This window comes from Aptenodytes patagonicus, chromosome 3 (assembly GCF_965638725.1).
Source record: "Aptenodytes patagonicus chromosome 3, bAptPat1.pri.cur, whole genome shotgun sequence".
In the NCBI taxonomy this organism is placed as follows: Eukaryota; Metazoa; Chordata; class Aves; order Sphenisciformes; family Spheniscidae; genus Aptenodytes; species Aptenodytes patagonicus.
In genome coordinates this window covers 119,788,446-119,805,597 of record NC_134951.1, presented here as the reverse complement: position 1 = coordinate 119,805,597, position 17,152 = coordinate 119,788,446, and the positions used below count along the sequence as shown (strand labels likewise).

General features: G+C 46.7%; 2 protein-coding genes across 5 annotated transcripts in view; both read right to left on the bottom strand.

Moving 5' to 3' along the window:
* B3GNT2 (UDP-GlcNAc:betaGal beta-1,3-N-acetylglucosaminyltransferase 2) overlaps positions 1 to 11,873 on the bottom strand; it is a 39,873-nt gene extending 28,000 nt beyond the window's left edge. The window contains exon 1 of the mRNA XM_076334965.1: positions 11,838 to 11,873. The gene's annotated coding sequence lies outside the window, so the exon portion shown is untranslated. The remainder of the gene's footprint in view (positions 1 to 11,837) is intronic.
* An 8-nt stretch (positions 11,874 to 11,881) lies between these two features.
* Positions 11,882 to 17,152, bottom strand: part of COMMD1 (copper metabolism domain containing 1) — an 83,922-nt gene continuing 78,651 nt past the window's right edge. For all 4 annotated transcript variants that reach the window (XM_076334970.1, XM_076334968.1, XM_076334971.1 and 1 more), the window contains one exon: positions 11,882 to 12,024. In XM_076334970.1, the coding sequence (XP_076191085.1) occupies positions 11,982 to 12,024 (43 nt within the window). In that variant the 3' untranslated portion in view covers positions 11,882 to 11,981. The remainder of the gene's footprint in view (positions 12,025 to 17,152) is intronic.

The following is a 17,152-nucleotide window of genomic DNA, read 5'->3' as shown; positions in this document are numbered from 1 at the left end:
GCTGTCAAACGAGGACACAAATCCACCTGATGCCCTGCCATCCTGTGTCATGACCTGATACAACTTTATACATTAATTAATGGGAACCGGTTCCTAACAGCACCCAGGCTTTTGCTGTTGTTGTTGATGTTGTTGCTTTGACAGGGCCTGCTGAAAAAGAGGATTTTGTATCCAGCTGTCGAGACAGGTAGTGGGGTGCCAGAGTAAGGAGTAACCTCATGAAAATACACTTTTTAAAGCACTGACGATGGAGTAGACACTAATTACACCTGCCAGTGTGACTGGCAGGGAGTACAGTCCCTGGGCCACCTAAAGTGTGCATGGTAGGATGAAGCAGGACATGAGGGACCACATCTAAACACAGTTATAAAACCTCCTTTGGATGGCTGGTTGTGCTTGGGTGAAACTAAGGAAGCCCTGAAAAATTTGATGTTAAAATTGTTCTGTAGTTTGCTTGATTAGAAAGGAAGCAGGATTTTCATGTTTCAGGTCTGTAAAGCTGAGCTTTGTTACAGACATAGTAGTAAATGGTTGGGTTTTTTTTTCCTCCTGAGAAAGAGAGCAAATGGTTTTGATTGCAGCTGTTGTCAGCAGCACATACACACTTTAATTTGGCCTGAATCTGGAATAACTTTTTTGCCTACATTTTCAAAAATTCCACCTTCACTCAGCATCGTGATGCAAATTATGAGATCCAGTGTAGAGCCCTTGCCAGTGAGTTGCAGAGCATCAAACATTTCTCAGGGGCTGGTTACAGGGAAGTTGTACATTCAGGGCATTGGTGGTGTGTCACTTGGTGACACAAATTCTTGTTGTCTGAGTTTTCCCATAGGTAGCGTGATATGCACGACAGCCAGAAAAGGGAGTCTTTTAAAAGGATTCAACTCCCATTTTTTATCAAGTTCAAAATAATTTCTATTTTCTCCAGGCTATTTATTCATTGCTGTCATAGCAATTGGGTTCACTGGAATAAAAGCTGATTGGGGCTACTGCGTTTACAGCTATGGAAATGAGCTCTGTACATTGGCCTTTCCTCTAGCATTTGCCTGTTAATTAATAATTGGTACATTGCCAGGAGCAAAGCAGAAGTAGGAATGAGTCCCAGGTTACAAAATCTTCAAGGTTATCTTGCTCTTCCTGTTTCACAGCAGCAAAGCAAGAGTGAGAGAAGTCAGATGCAAGCCAGGATGTGGCGAGACTGGGCCCGGCCATGGGGCCCTCACCCCTGGGGGCCATGGGCTGCTCTCCCGGGGGAGTCATGTCGCAGCGTGTCCCATCCCGCCACATCTCCCGGGCTCATCACAGCAGCTGCAGGCATGTCCTCCCCCAGCTAGCGGAAAGCAGCAGAGACTGGATTTTCCCTTGAACCTGTGTATTGCCCGGGATTCCCAGGTACCTGCTTGCAGCCACCCTTGTGAACACCGTCAGTGCCTTCTCCCTGGCAGCAGCTAACCACGAGGGACTAGCACCTGTCTCATTGAAACACTGACTAGCTCCTTTGCACGGGGAGCACCTGTAAATCCAGCACAGCTGGTAGTCATGTCCATGAAGAAAGTGCTTTGCCCAGACCCCTCACACCACATCCCATAATATTAATGACATCTCTTAGCACCACAACCCCTGCTCCAAAGCGTGCACCCACCATCTAGGCCAAAAATGCTGCTGGCTGCAAGCACACATGTACTGAAATGCTTCTGAACCTCCGTCTTGTAAATACTCACCTAGTTCTCCTGGGTCAAATGCTCCCATAAGGCCAGTGCAGCTGGAATTAATTTTCTGTGATGGACCAAAGCTTATCCAGGACACAGGTCTATCTGATTTTTGTGAACAGGCTGGTGTAGCTAGAGGACACCTGGAAAGCATGGGACTAACCTGAGTGTGCTTCTGCGACCAAGGAGGATAAAAACACAAGATAAGAGGTTAAAATTTAAATAATAACAGGAACCTAAAGATTGCTGCTGTGGCATGCAAGCACTTCAGCAGCAACCCTGATGTTCAAACACTGAAGATAAGGGGAAAAAAAAAAGCAAAGATGACATGCAATTGGAGCTGGAGCATCTCAGTTCCTCCAGGAATGAACCTGTTTTTTTCCCACCCAAATGTTTGAGCCTGGAACTCAGCCAAGCAAAGAGCCTCTCCCAGGGTAGGCAAGGTTTGTCAGCAAGGCTTGCCCAGTGACGTGAATGCAACATTTCAGTGGTCTCCTCACACAGTCATTTTCCCCACTTTCTCCCCCTGACACGCATGCAAACCAGCACAGCAAGAACAACCACTACAGAGCTGTTTTGCTCCACTTCGCTTTGCTTTCGTGCCTTGCTGAGATGGGGGAGATGTGAGTGGTATGTTCAGCTTTGGCAAAACCACTCAAGTTGAAGACATTGGCATATCCATCCATGTCCCCCAGAGCACCACTCCTTTTCTGGAGCGTTGCAGCTTGCTCTTGCAGGCAAAGTGGGGCAGGATAGTGATGGCGGAAAGAAACTCGCCCCTGCTACGTTGTGTGCTGTCATTTGCAAGCTGTAGGCAGAGCTGCATTATGCTCGTATTGATTCACATTTGCCAAGAATAATTACTCTGAGCTGCTTCGATTAAAGTCAGTGTTTCCCTGTTCTAGAAGGACATACCTGCCTTTTTCAGACAAAGGCTGCAGAACTAGGAGTGTTTTCCTCCCAGTGAGGCTCCTTTTCCTTGCAGCCAGAAGGCACAGCAGTGCAGAGTGCAGGCAAGAGGATGGAGAAGAACCCACTTGAAATTCAACTTCTATATCAGCAGAAACCGGACAATAATTATTTTGCAAACAGCAATAAAGTGCCCGCTATGTACAAAACATCTTTTTTGTGTCCCGGAAACGTGAGCCCCTTACACCTCTCCTTACCTCTGTTCAGTGGCATCCCACAGTGTTTTGCAGCAAGACCTGAAGAGCTGCAAAACTGAAAACTGCCAGGCAGCAGAGGCTGCAGCCAAGTCTCTTCGAAGGTGAGAAAACTGTTTACACTTAGCAAAAAATGTACTGGACCCACTTCAGCTGAACTGCTTCCATTTTGTTTTTATTTTTTTAGAAGATGTGGTTTTAAGCACCAGCAAAACACCAGCTGTTTGGTGGTGGCTGACACCAGTCCTCACATGTAACTTAGATTTTTTTAAACCACCTTGACTTCAGGCATGTCCTGGACGAGGCTCTGCTGCGTAATTTCCCTCGGACTCTTGCGGTGCCAGGTTGGGTAAGGTGACTCCAATTAAAACCAGTCCTGTATCTGGGAGGGTGCTGACATTCAAGCTGGCTGTTTCTGGGTGGCAAAGAAAACTAAGTCAATACTGTGCGCGGGAGGTTTTTCAAGACACTCCCAACAGTTTGGCGAAGTGCTTGCAGCCGCCACCGGAGTGAAATCCTGCTCAGCCCACAGGGGCTGCAGACCAGTGCTGGTGGCACAGCAAGTGTTTTGCCACCAGGGCTTGGGGCTGGCACTCCTTACTGAGGGCTCCTCCTTTGCATGACATGAGCAGAAGGGTCTCCAAAACGAGGGTGGGGAGAGAGGCCCTGTCTCAGGAGGGCAGCGGTGGCTGGCTCCTAGGGCTGCAGGGTTGGGGTGGGACCTAGCTGGGCTGTTTGAAAGCTCCCTCTGAGGCACTCATCAGGCCCCATCCAGAGGGGGATGCAGGGCATCCTCATTTTTGTGTAAGCTCTCTGGGGACCCCGGCAGGACAGTGGTTACAAGCCCTGGTTTCGGCCCCACTGCTCCCCGCATCCTCCGTGCTGGTCCCTGGGTGCAGGCACCCATCCAGCACGTTGGGTGCTCGGTTCACGGAGCACCCGGGAGCCTCACTCCCAGCTGGGAAGCTCCTGCTCTGCACCATCCGGCTGCCGATGGCTTCTTGCAGGTGCTTGGGGCTCATCTGATTTCCCCCAGGCCCCATGGATCCCCTGTAACCTTTTTACATGTATTTATGCTCATAAAAGCCACCTCAGAGGCCACAGGCCATTTGCCATGCCACATTGCTCAGTTACACACACCTATTACCACCCAGACCTCTTTGCAATGAGCGGAGGCCAGTGGTACCACCTGGGGTGCAAGATGTGGCCCCCGGCGTACCAGAATTACAATATATCAAAGAAGGAGATCAGAAAGCTTTTATCTTGTTATTGTAGGATCTGCAGATAAACTTCAGAAATAAAAAACAGGGCAAAGGGAAATGAAATAATCCACATACCTAGTTTTAATATCCAGCCTCATACCTATGGGTTACTGAAAAATGACCTAGAGGGAAGATACCTCCTGCATTAAGGACTGAGATCAGCAACATAATCAGAGTAAGTGAAGGGTTTTCTTCATGCTGCTTGATGGAGAACTCCCTCTGACACGGATGTGCTCACTATAAATAAATAAAACTTCAGAAACCAGCATGCAGCACAGATGAGATCTAGCCTCATAAATTAGTAAACCACTGCCCCATGTATGAAATCGCTGCAGGTTTTGTGCCTGATCCTGTACATATTTAACCTCCCCCATGTAAATAGTCCTCTGAAGTTAATGGAGCTGTACTAATTTGCAATGGCTGGGGATTAAGCCACCGGGGTTAAGCATTTCTGCTGGCTCTGATTGCAGCACATTGTAGTTACAGGGCCGTAGGATGACTTGGAGATGTTCCTGCTCTGGAAAAGAAACATCCGTGGCCATTACACCATGTCATCGGTGGCCCCGTGGCACAGCCCAGGTATGAGCACTCTCCCTTCGCAGGCTGTGTCCTCAGACAAGAGAAATCCTGCTCCCGCCCTGCAGAAGAGGGTGCAGACGTTTTGTTGGATGCTGCAATGTAAAGCTCATTTCTCTCTTGCATTCTCACTGGGGACGTGCCAATGTTTTCCAGAGACCGTTTCATTACTATTATGCTGCTTGCAAGCATCTTAATTTAAATCACATTATAGATGCACCAAGGCAAAATGATCTACCCACAGCCTAAATAATAAACTGGACTGAAAACATCCTTGGGCTGTGAGAGGCTAAAACAAGCACTAATTGAAATGTATAAACTTACATAACATTATTTATAGAAAGAAGCCTGATTGTCAAAGGCCCTGAGAGAGCTGGAACATGGGAATGTTTGTTCTCCCACAAAGAAAAATTAATTATGCAAGTTTATAAATTCTGGTTGCTTTGTTTGCTCGTCTCCTGATGTGCCTAAGGACTGCTTGAAAGGTATTTCTGGTTCCTGGCCACTACTTCTCGATGGCATTTTTTTAACCTTGTACTTCTGCATGCCATTGCCTCGCAGGATCTTGGGGCAGGGGATTAGCTTTACGCACTGTGTTCCTCAGCTGTAGAAAAATGCAGATTTATCCTGAGGTTCTGCAGTAGCAAAGTTATTTTAGGGGATGCCTGGAGGAGGCCAGGGCTCACCAAGCCACCAGATATTTTGCGGAGGGTGGTGGGGCAGCTGCCGTGTTTTGGGAGCACAGGGAGAGCCCTGAGCCACTCACAGACAGCTGGGATCAAACGGACACCTCTCGCTGCTTGAGCCTGCCATCTCCTCCTGATGTGGCTTTGCTTATTTTCTTCTTTCACTGCCAAGAACAGAGATGCCATGAAGACTCTAATGTTCTACATGGTTTGATTTGCAACGCACGAATAGTGCCACTTATTACTAAAATGCACTATATCATATAATTTCCTGGTAATACTGTATTCGGCCAGGGCTGCCAACTGGCCAGAAAGCTCAGGAAATACAGCAGAGAAATTACATATCATCAAACCCAAATGATGAATGTTTCCTCCCAGGCTCCACTCAGAAGCACTATGGCTTTGGGTTTTGTGCTGCGATGGCTTTTTTTCCCCCCATCCACCCTTGTAAAACGTCAGTCCTCAAGGGTCTGAGACACTCGCTGGCATCCAAAAATGCCATTTATTCAATTATCTGGTTTTACATATTCTCCAATACCATCTCATTATGAAAGCTAATGGCTGAGTGTCGGAATTTCAGCGTGGCTGGCTGCTAAGTGAATTAAAATGCAAGCTCCAGGTCACCTGCGCTCAGGGGAGACAAGAAACAAGAAAACATCTTCGGAGAAATATTTCATACCTCCCTGTTGGCCAATGTCCTCTGACAGCACTTCATTTCAGGGACCTCCCCTTGGGTCCTGCTTGCTGCAATAACGCTAAGGGCCACCTGCAGAATGCCCCAGGGCCAAACGCCCCAGGCAGGCTCTCCATCCTGGCTGCCCCAGCCCTCTCCCTCCAACAAGCTTTCAAACCCGTTTTACTGCAATTTCTTGCATTTCAAGATCTGCCTTACTACCATGAAAAGGAAGGAGGACGGGCAAGGCATTTGGGATTTGAGCATGGCGATGATCAACGCCATTACATCTGAGAGGAAAGCTTCAAAGCACCAGCCTCTACAACCCATGGATTTTGTGCTGGGACAAGCAGCTCAGGTGATACCCCACAATAATCCTAATCAAGTGGTACCGGCAGTTCAGAGGTGGATTTGCACCAGGTGAGGTTGTAGCTGCATCCCCCTTGCCACCTTTTCATGGGAAGTGACACATCATGTCCTCTGGGGACTCTGGTGGCCCTGGGGATCACCCATGGGATTCATGCTACTGGGAAAAGGTGTTTTTGTTGGTTTATGTGCATCCCTTTTGAGGAAAGGGGGACTCATCCACAGTTTTGGCAAGGCTTGGCTAAACCAGGGTGACCTTTATGGGTAGAAACAGTTTTATTTTGCTGCACTGAGGGGAGAAAGCATTGGTCATGACGGCTGTCAATCTCCCTGCGCCATCACCTTTACCTCCCAACATGGCAAAGGAGGCCCAGGAGTGCAGTCTGGCCTTCATGTTGGATTAAACAGCACCCCAAGCCCTGCTTCCCCGGGATTTGGGAATAATTTAAGAGGCGGATTTTAATAGTCCCAGCTCCAAGGCGAGGAGTCATTGTCTATTTTTCTGGGCGCAAGCCACATGAAACATAATGCATTAAAAAGTTGTCAGTGGCTGCTGCGAAGGACCACTGCGCTCCCCCTGCCTAGCCATCACCATGTGGTACTGCCTTCTTAAAAAGGCTCCCTCTGTGCCTGGCACCAACTGAGTGCCTCTTTATAAATATTTGGAATAAATGAATAAACTGTTGAAAATCCCCAGAAGGGGAAGGAAACATTTCTGCGAGCAACGTGGGGCAAGCATGAGTCATCAGGTAAAACTTCTCAGAGACTTGCACGTCTATAAACGGTCAGTAAATATCTAAATCAGGAAATCTCCTCAGAAAAATGGTAAGCGATTTATTTTATCAATAGATAGCAAAGAACTGATGTACAGAAAAGAAAATCTTGCAAAATATCAACCAGTTTATCAAAAAGTTAAAGCACAATAAAATGTGGAGGTCATGGACTCCAGCGAAAACCCTCCCATGAAACACAATAAAAGCACAAACGTTAATTCTAATATTTAAACATGCAAAAAGGACCTGTAAGAAAGAAAAATAAAAGAAATGTAAAATAAAATGAGACTAAGTAACCTGAACAATGGGAAAGTAAATCAACACCAATATAAAATAAGTATACCTCCTCGTCTGCTGCTTTCTGTGGCCCAAAGCTTTATGAAATACAGCGCTTGCTTGGCTAGGATTTAGAAAAACATGGTGTGCCTAAACTATTATTTTTTTCAAATACAGATATGCCTAGAAAAATACTCTATAAATTCAGCAGTTCTGGGAATACGTGGACCAAGAAAAAAGAAAATTGTGCTAAGAGGAATCATCTTGCCAAGCAGAGAGCGAGTGCAGGGCTTGCCAATTGTGTAATGCGTGATTGAAGGCAACAGCACTTGCATATATTTTTGGGAGCACCAGATGATAAACGAGTGGCAACTTGGAGGAATTCCCAGAAAACAAGAGGTGATTGCATGAATAAATTGCAGGGCATTTTAGTGGTGCAAAAGGTGACATCTGAGGAAGAACCAGCTGAAGGTTGCAACGAGATGTGGCTGCTGCTTGTGAGTCTTTGGTAAGAAGCAGCAGAGCTTGGGATGGGCTGCACACCCAGAGTTGCACATCTGGAGTCGTCACGTCCATGGTGCCAGAGCTGCAGCAGCAGCCCTTGCTCACTACGGGGCAAATCCACCATGGCTTCGGTGAGCCATCACCTAGGAAAGCGCCAGCAAAAGTGGGACCGGATGAAACTGCTGGTGCTGCCGGGTGCCGTCCCCTGCCTGAGCAGCATCTACCTGACCGCTCCCTGCCCTGCCTCCACCAACACAATGCAGGTTGGATTAAATATCCAGCCTTTGATCGAAACAAAGCCTGCCCCAGCCCGGCAGTACGAAGCAGTCCCACTTGCGAGTGGTTTTTGCTTGTTAGTAAAACAGGAAGGATGGAGATTGGGCAGACCACAGGCAGGTATATCTGCAGGGGGGCAGGTATGAAGGGGAGTTTTCTGAGGTTAAGGATATTGGAGCATGGCACGCTTTGTGTCCCAGCTCCTTCCCTGGCTCCTCCAGCTCCCTCCAGCTCCTTCAAGGACTGGGCAGGGAAACCTCTCCCAGGTGGAACTCAGGCAGGGGCCCGCCTTCAGCCCTTCCTCCCGCTGCTTCCTTGCCTCCCTCGCTTTCCTCCTCCAGCTGTGCTGGGCTGCTCATGTCCCTGCTATAAATCTACAAACTGCCCGGCAGGCTCGACTGGCAGCTCAGAGCACACTGCCACATGGCTGCTCTCTTGAGGAAAGGAGGAAGAGGAGGAGGTGATGGTCCTGGTATCACACTGCTGGCATGACTCAGCACGCAGGCACAGGAGCTTGGCGCCACGGTGGGCAGCAATGGTCTTCAGAACAGGATGTGGCCCCTATGGCCAACAGGGCTGTGCTGGGATGTCTGCTTGAACAGACCCACGCAGGAGGCCAGCATCCACGTGTGGCCACAGCCACAGCGGGAGCTCCTGGCCATGCGTTCGGGCCGAGTCTGGTTTACATCTGGGCTTTGGGGAAGGAATGTGAAATCTCTCCTGAAGCACGTAAGCAGCAGCTTTCATTTGCCACCACCACAGAGATATTTAGCGGGACCAGTGATAGCTAGTAACGCTCATGAGTCCAAACAAAAAGCCACAGGTGTTTCTGTCCTTCACTCAAGGAAGCAAAGCAGAGCGGCATCGGAGGCCTCTTCTCCTCCACCAAGTTCAGCCAAGAGTGGCCAATAGGTTGAAAACTCCATAGCGAGGGACAGACAGATGGACACACACATAAACCATCCCAGTAGGAAGGCACGGTCCTGCTCAAGGGGGAAAAAACTGTTCTCCATGCCCCAGTAGCAGCTGGGCATTACAGCAGTCTGGGGAAGCACAGCATCCTCTTTCCCTGCCCATATCAAACCTCATGAAGCAGAAACAATTTTGCTGCCCAGTGACACTCCTGTGCCCCTACCAAGGACCGGGCAGAGTGTGGTCTCCAAAACACTAAGCTTTATTTTTTCCAGTTTTGCACAGTAGTTTACAAACATCCACCAAGAAGAAAATCAGGATCATTAGATATTCAGGGGAGGGAGGATTAGGAAGAGAGAGAAGCGGCCACCCATTAAAATGTGCCCCTTTTTAACTCCTCACCTCTACTAGGAAAGTATCCAATTATTTCTTAAATGACACTGATATTTTTTGCCTCAGCCTCCTTGCCTGGTTAGCCATTTCACATATTTATTATTCTTTGCATGAAATAATACTTCCTGACATCTGTTCCCAGTTTGTTTCTATTTAATTTCCATTTATAGCACATTTTCCTATCCTCTTACCATGTTAAAATAAAACAATAAGTATGTTTGACATGGTGCAAGTTACTTAAGATCATGATCCTTCCCTGACCTTGATTTTATTTTTTTTTAAACATGCTCTAAACCACCGAAAAACATTTTAATGAACTTTGATGAAAAACCAAGTGGAAAGCTCAAAGAGTCGGCAACCACTCAGCATTTCACACCCGCACCGTCAGCTGGTTACCCGAGGACCGGGTGGTTGCAGTGTGGTTGGTGGTTACAGTCCAGTCCCACTCTGACAAGTATCAGCTGGAGGCAGATGGGGAAAGCAAGGAGCTGTGGGCTGCGCAGTCCCTCCATGAGACAGAGGGGAGAACCAGGTGGCTGCAAGAGATGAGGTGGCAGTGGGACAGGCACAGGAAAGGAAATGTTAATTCCGAATGCAGTGATTCAAATTGGCTTGGGTGATGCTTTCCCTTCTGACCAGGCAGATTGGAAAACGTGCCCTTCCCTTGCTCTGAAGAGAGAGTTTGCTTCCAAGTACAATCTGGCAAATCCACAAGCAATAAATTCACAAGGAGAAGCAATGAGAAGTACTTTAGTTATAGCACAAGAACATTTTATGTTGTCATCTCTATCTTGGTACAAGCCCTCAATATAATTTTAGCTCAGGAGGAGGTTGCTTATGAAGCTAAAATAAAATGGAAAGAATCAATGTAGCCTCCAACCAAATGTGTGTGCACACCTTCCTGTTAAGTAACAAAGCAAAACAGCGAGCCTGTGTCATCTCCAGCTGGTCCATCACCATTTTACAGACTATCAGGCAGTTCTCTGGTAGGGACCACCATGCCCCATACAAGCATTAGCCCGCTCAGAACAGCCCCTCCATGTCCTCCTGCACTGATAAACCAGTAAGTGTGGTTATACAGCCTGTTCTGACAAGGCCGACAAGGTTGTACCCCTGAACAGAAACATCTGAAACTGAAAACATTTCTGCTCAGTCCTCTTTAGCCGGAAGGATAGCGGTTGCTCTGCAGTTTGGCATTATGGCAGAGAGATGTGGGTGCCTGCGACAGCCAAGAGCCACAGCAACCTGGGCAGTTCAGATCGTGGTGCCCTGTATGCACCTTATCAGCCTCTGGAAGCTTTCTTCACACAACTGTTTTATCGATAGGGCTTTAACCTGCCAGGTTGCCAAGGGCATTTTCCTTTTACCCGAATTCCAAGCTGAACAGGCACACACTAGAAACCCTGGGTTTAACCTGGGGCTTTTTTGAGGTCAAGACAAACATCATAACAAACGGGGCTAAGAGCAGCCAAGTTAAACTATGCCCTGACAAAGCACCGTCCTCTCAAACACACCATGCAGCTCGGTGCCAGGGCTGCACCATCACAGCTTGAGAGCCAGAAGGTTGTTGAGGGTGGACAGTCTTGGGGGAAGCAGGTCAGAAGTGGCTTTGAAGGCTTGCCAGCAGGTTGCTGGATCAGGCACATGCAGGAGGGCTGCTCCTTTTGGGAAACCAGCATGTCCCACTGCACAAGAGATGCTCCCCTGATTGTCCCCTGGCTCCCCATGGCGTCGGGTAGGTGTGACTGAACGGTCCAGCAAGGTTGGCCACCTCACACCCTTGGGAACCATTTAATCCGCAGCAGCATAGAGGCTCACAATTACAGAAATGTATGTTTGTGCCTCTGCTCCCTGAACTTGCTGCACTTCATTTACTCTCCTGGGCTTTAAGCTCTAAGCAGGCAGAGTTCATGCGGGTGGATTTGTACTACATAGCCCATGGTTTGGAAGGATAAACATGAGTCCCCCCTAGTCTGCCTGTTCCTTCTGCTCATTTCTCCCCTGCCACAACTGGCCAATTTACCTTTGCTGTTCATCCAGCCCAGTATTTACAGCATCTGGAAGACTCAGAAACTGATTGAGGGAAAAAAGAGAAAAGCTACACTAATCTCGAAGGCCTGATTATGCACAGCTTTATGCGAACACCACCGCCGCCGCCTTGGAGAACAGGCCTGGAGGATGGGTCGGAGAAAGCTTCACAGTGTAACTTAGCCCATACTTGGTTGTGAATGTGTTGTACAGTTATAACTGGGATTTAACAATCATTACCTATTTTATGTGTAGAAACAGGAATTATGACAAAGTACTGAGGGTCATTTGTTTTCTGCGTTGCAATCTCTTTATTTGGTTAAGTGGTCTGAGTCAACAAAGTCATACTCTCCTCTATTTCCGAGAGTTTCTTCAGCATCTGGCTCACCTTGGCCTCATCAAACTCCAGACAGAGAAACTCCGATTCCTACAAAACAAAATTGCAAGAACAATAGTTGAGAAAGATAATGTTTTTTCAGGCATACAATAGAGGCAGGATAGCAAGTTCTGGTTTCCTGATGATTTGTGTCCCGTGCTTCCTTTTTTCCTGGTACCATTTAACCTTAGTAGACCCACAGGTTGGCTACCCACCTACCGAGTGAGAGCAGTACGTGCCGGCAGGCCAGCCAGTGGGGGCCAAAGAGGAAGGCTGAGCTCTGCCCACCTTTCCTTTCAATGTAGGCATCAGTTTAGGTCTCTCCTTAGCTGCAGACTTTTGCAAAACTTGTACAAATTTAATTATAGCTGAGACTTCCACTTTTCTTTCCAATCTGGTGATCCCCAAAGCTGTCGCTGCAGACTCTGGGAACTGCAAAGCAGTTGGAGCCACTGCACAAAGCTCATCACATACGAGAAACAGATTTTATACAGGGGAAAACAAGAATCCAGAACACAGTCTTGTACAGGACATTCCATACTGGAAATTCAGGGGAGTTGTATATTCTCATACACACGGGCTCTAGTGTCAATATAAACTTAGAAGCAAGTTAAGAAGCAGCACTGATGTGCTCTGAAAAGTCCTGTCACATCTTAAAAAGTAGTTATTCTCTGACAAGATGGATATTGGGATATAGTAAAAGGATCTTGTCAAAGGCCCAGAAAATAAAGAATATATATATAAAAAAAAAGAATATATATATGTATATATAAATATATATACCAAAAAAGTTCAGATGATATGGAACTCATTAATAACCACCAATATGAAAAGGCCTCCTGAGATCTCCAGTTCATTAGCCTTACCTACTGGTATGCCTGTAGTTACAAAGTATTTCCTGTAGTGAGTCTGGCAGAAGAAATGTTTGAGATTGCCAGGAGTGTGACTGTGTACTAAAGGTCATTCCAGGTGAAGCACTGTCAGTGATAGAGAAACAAATTGAAAATATTTGAAGATGAAAGTGCAGCCAGTATGAAGGGAGGTTTCCTTATGAGACATTGGAATAGTTTTAGCAATGAGAATCACTGTATATCCACTGAACTTCTATATATAACACAGACCCTGTGGTGCTTATAAAAGCAGAAGGCGATCTCCAGGTCTCATCTGTTTTCTACCAGACTAAAATTTCTATCATTATTTCAAAATGTGTTTTTTCCATACAATTAGCATCTACCCAAAACACCGCAACTTCAGCCTTTACATTTATGGAATTAATAGTTAATACACAAGGATAAAATCATCGGACAAATTAAACCCATCAACTTTTACTAACCACATTTTAGGACTGTTACAAGTGTTTTCCCCCAGGCATCAGGAATAGTTGTACCTTTTACCCTCTCTTGTTCTCCCAAGGATTCATGGATTGTTTCATTTTTTGTAAGAACCAAACCAGCAAGTGAGATATGAACCAAAATGTTGACAGAAGCAGCAAGGGGATCATTTTGTGTGCAGTTATCACAAAAGGCACTGCCAGAGGAATGCTAACAGAAAAGAAATGAGGTGCCAGAAGTCAGTGATCAGGAAGCCGAGCATGTGGAAGTGCATGAAAAAGTTGTGCCAGGGCTTCTGCCCGGACATCAGTCACACAGGGAACTACCACAGTTCAAGGCAGAAATCAAAATGGTGATTTTTGATCGTGGCAGTCCGGTGAAGTTCCCACTGACTGGAAAAAGGGAACCATAGCCCCCATTTTTAAAAAGGGAAAAAAGGAAGACCCGGGGAACTACAGGCCAGTCAGTCTCACCTCTGTGCCTGGCAAGATCATGGAACAGATCCTCCTGGAAGCTATGCTAAGGCACATGGAGGACAGGGAGGCAATTCGAGACAGCCAGCATGGCTTCACCAAAGGCAAGTCCTACCTGACTAACCTAGTGGCCTTCTATGATGGAGTGACTACATCAGTGGACACGGGAAGGACTACAGATGTCATCTATATCTGGACCTCTGTAAGGCCTTTGACACGGTCCCCCACAACATCCTTCTCTCTAAACTGGAGAGGTATGGATTTGATGGGTGGACTGTCCGGTGGGTGAGGAATTGGTTAGATGGTCGCATCCAGAGGGCAGTGGTCAACGGCTCAATGTCCAGATGGAGATTGGTGACGAGGGGCGTCCCACAGGGGTCTGTATTGGGACCGTTACTGTTTAATATCTTCATCAATGACATAGAGAGTGGGATCGAGTGCACCCTCAGCAAGTTTGCCGACAACACCAAGCTGAGTGGTGCGGTCAACACGCCAGAGGGACGGGATGCCATCCAGAGGGACCTGGACAAACTCGAGAAGTGGGCCTGTCTGAACCTCATGAGGTTTAACAAGGCCAAGTGCAAGGTCCTGCACCTGGGTCGGGGCAACCCCCGGTATCAAGACAGGCTGGGGGATGAAGGGACTGAGAGCAGCCCTGCCGAGAAGGACTTGGGGGTACTGGTGGATGAAAAGCTCGACATGAGCCAGCAATGGGCGCTCGCAGCCCAGAAGGCCAATTGTATCCTGGGCTGCATCAAAAGAAGCGTGGCCAGCAGGTCGAGGGAGGTGATTCTGCCCCTCTACTCTGCTCTGGTGAGACCCCACCTGGAGTACTGCCTCCAGCTCTGGAGCCTTCAGCACAAGAAAGACACGGACCTGTTGGAGTGGGTCCAGAGGAGGGCCACAAAAATGATCAGGGGGGTGGAACACCTCTCCTATGAAGAAAGGCTGAGAGAGTTGGGGTTGTTCAGCCTAGAGAAGAGAAGGCTTCGGGGAGACCTTATTGCAGCCTATATCAGTACTTAAAGGGGGCTTATAAAAAAGATGGTAGCAAACTTTTTAGCAGGGCCTGTTGCAACAGGACAAGGGGGAATGGCTTTAAACTAAAAGGGGGTAGATTTAGACTAGATATAAGGAAGAAATTTTTTACGCTGAGGGTGGTGAAGCACTGGAACAGGTTGCCCAGAGAGGTGGTGGATGCCCCATCCCTGGAAACGTTCAAGGTCAGGCTGGATGGGGCTCTGAGCAACCTGATCTAGTTGAAGATGCCCCTGCCCACAGCACAGGGGTTGGACTAGATGACCTTTAGAGGTGCCTTCCAAGCCAAACTATTCTATGATTCTATGATTTAAACCTTAAAACTTGAAACTTTCTAAGAAGGAAGACCTCATACAATGAGAGCAGCGTGCACTTTAAACTTTTTCTTGTCTTCAAATATCACTGTCTCTTCCCTAATGCTGGTACTTAGGTGCTGGTAAGTCACTTACCGTAGCTCCATTGGATGAGTCAGTCTTTATGAAATGTTTATTATCTTATCTGCTAACGACCAAATCAGCCAACAGACCAAGATGCAGAAATCAAGTTATGTATTTAGTATGCAGGTGCTTCTGATTAGAAAAGTTTTCATAGAATTAAGGAGAACTTTGACTGAATGAAGTATCAGTAAAGTTCAGTAATAGTCATGTAACTAAATACATACCATGTAGAATATACAGATGACTATTAGGAAAGGCCTTTGCCTGAGCAAGCAATTATGCTCATAAACAGCATCCTATTGGAAACTATTACTGTAGGTTGTGTTTTTTTCTTTTTAAATGAATTGTTCATCTCTATAATATTACTTAGCACATTCCAAAACATCACAGAAGTAGCATTAAACATTCGGGATCAATAACAACACAGATATGAAATCTAGGACTTGGAAGCAAGTGCTCTCTCACACAGTTTTTCTTGTCCTTGACAATGGTTATCAACACATCTTATGGAAAATACCTTGTATAAAATATCTCTGCAAGCATAATTACAGCAAAGCGCAATTACAGCTGGTCACTGTGCAGAAAGAAAATGATTGGTGAGGAATTTGACAGCTTAACTCCATTTGGCAGTGGGCTTTCTTGTATTTTCCTGTCTGATTAGGAGTGCACTGAGAAAAATCTAGGTCAGATCTGCCTGAAGAAGATGTGTTTGCAGGAGATTGCATAAGAAAGCCGGAACGAAACCTTGAAATATCTCTCTATACATTCCTTGATTAGGAAGCACTGGAAAAGTCAAATCTCAAGCAATCCGTTAGTTAACCCCTGAGGCTTTGTGAAGCATTGTGCTGAAACCAGATCACAGACCCCTGCTGGAGTAAACCATTCTCCACTGAAATGAGCAGAAACGGGCAGCGTCAGCCCAACTGGTGCAACTGCTGCAACTGCTTCAGCTCCCCCAGCTAAATCCCCCCAGTTTTAGCATCCTTGTTTTCCCAGACCTGACCAGAAAAAGTTTGAGCTCGCTTTCACAGAAGAGCTACCGCAGAATCAGAAGCTTTTCTCACCAACCTAAAATCATCCCAGTATCTGTAACACATTACAAGTCTTGTTTCACAGACAACATCTGAAAACATCCTCTCTCCGTAACCTGACCTCTCTTTCCTCAGCACGAGGCTGATTTCTGTCTTGACCTTTTAGGGAATGAGTGGCGGCACCATGCTATGCAGCCCTGGGTCATAGTCCTCGACAGGATGAACTCCAAGGCCAAACTCCTGTTGACTTCTGTGGCTTTCCAGCCACAACTGTGCACCTCAAGTCACGTGAGCCCATCAACAGACTTCCTCAGGCCAGGGTCTGCCCATGAAGCCTTGAAGATCTTCATAAGCTGATTTTACGGCTTAATCACATGGTGAGTGTGAGCAGACAGGAGAAGACTGAAGGTCTCAGCTCTGGTGGAGATGTTTTTGCATGAGCCTAAGGCATGAGGAGGCTTTTTTTTTTCCCCTCTTCAGGTTTTGTCAGTTAAAAGGAATGTAAATTGAGCAAAAGGACATTCTTGGATTACACTAAGACTCTGCATGCCACTTTATACAAGTGTAAGTGTACTCATAAAGCATACTTTTATCTATAAAGCAGCTAAACTTTCCTATGTGGATTGGATGGTATCTAAATAGTTATCACACTCTCACATGGACCGAGAGGGCTGTAAATCAGGCTGCTCAGAATTGGTGAGTATGCAATATAAATTAAATCAGTTTTATTTAATGCTTCATTAGTTTATATCCTCTACAAAGTTCCAAAGAAGGAGAAAAAAAGGAAGAAAAAAGAAGATGGAGCTGCGAAATTAAAACTTCATGTCACTCCCCTAAGGTGTCCTCCAGGAGCAGGACAAATTTGGTGT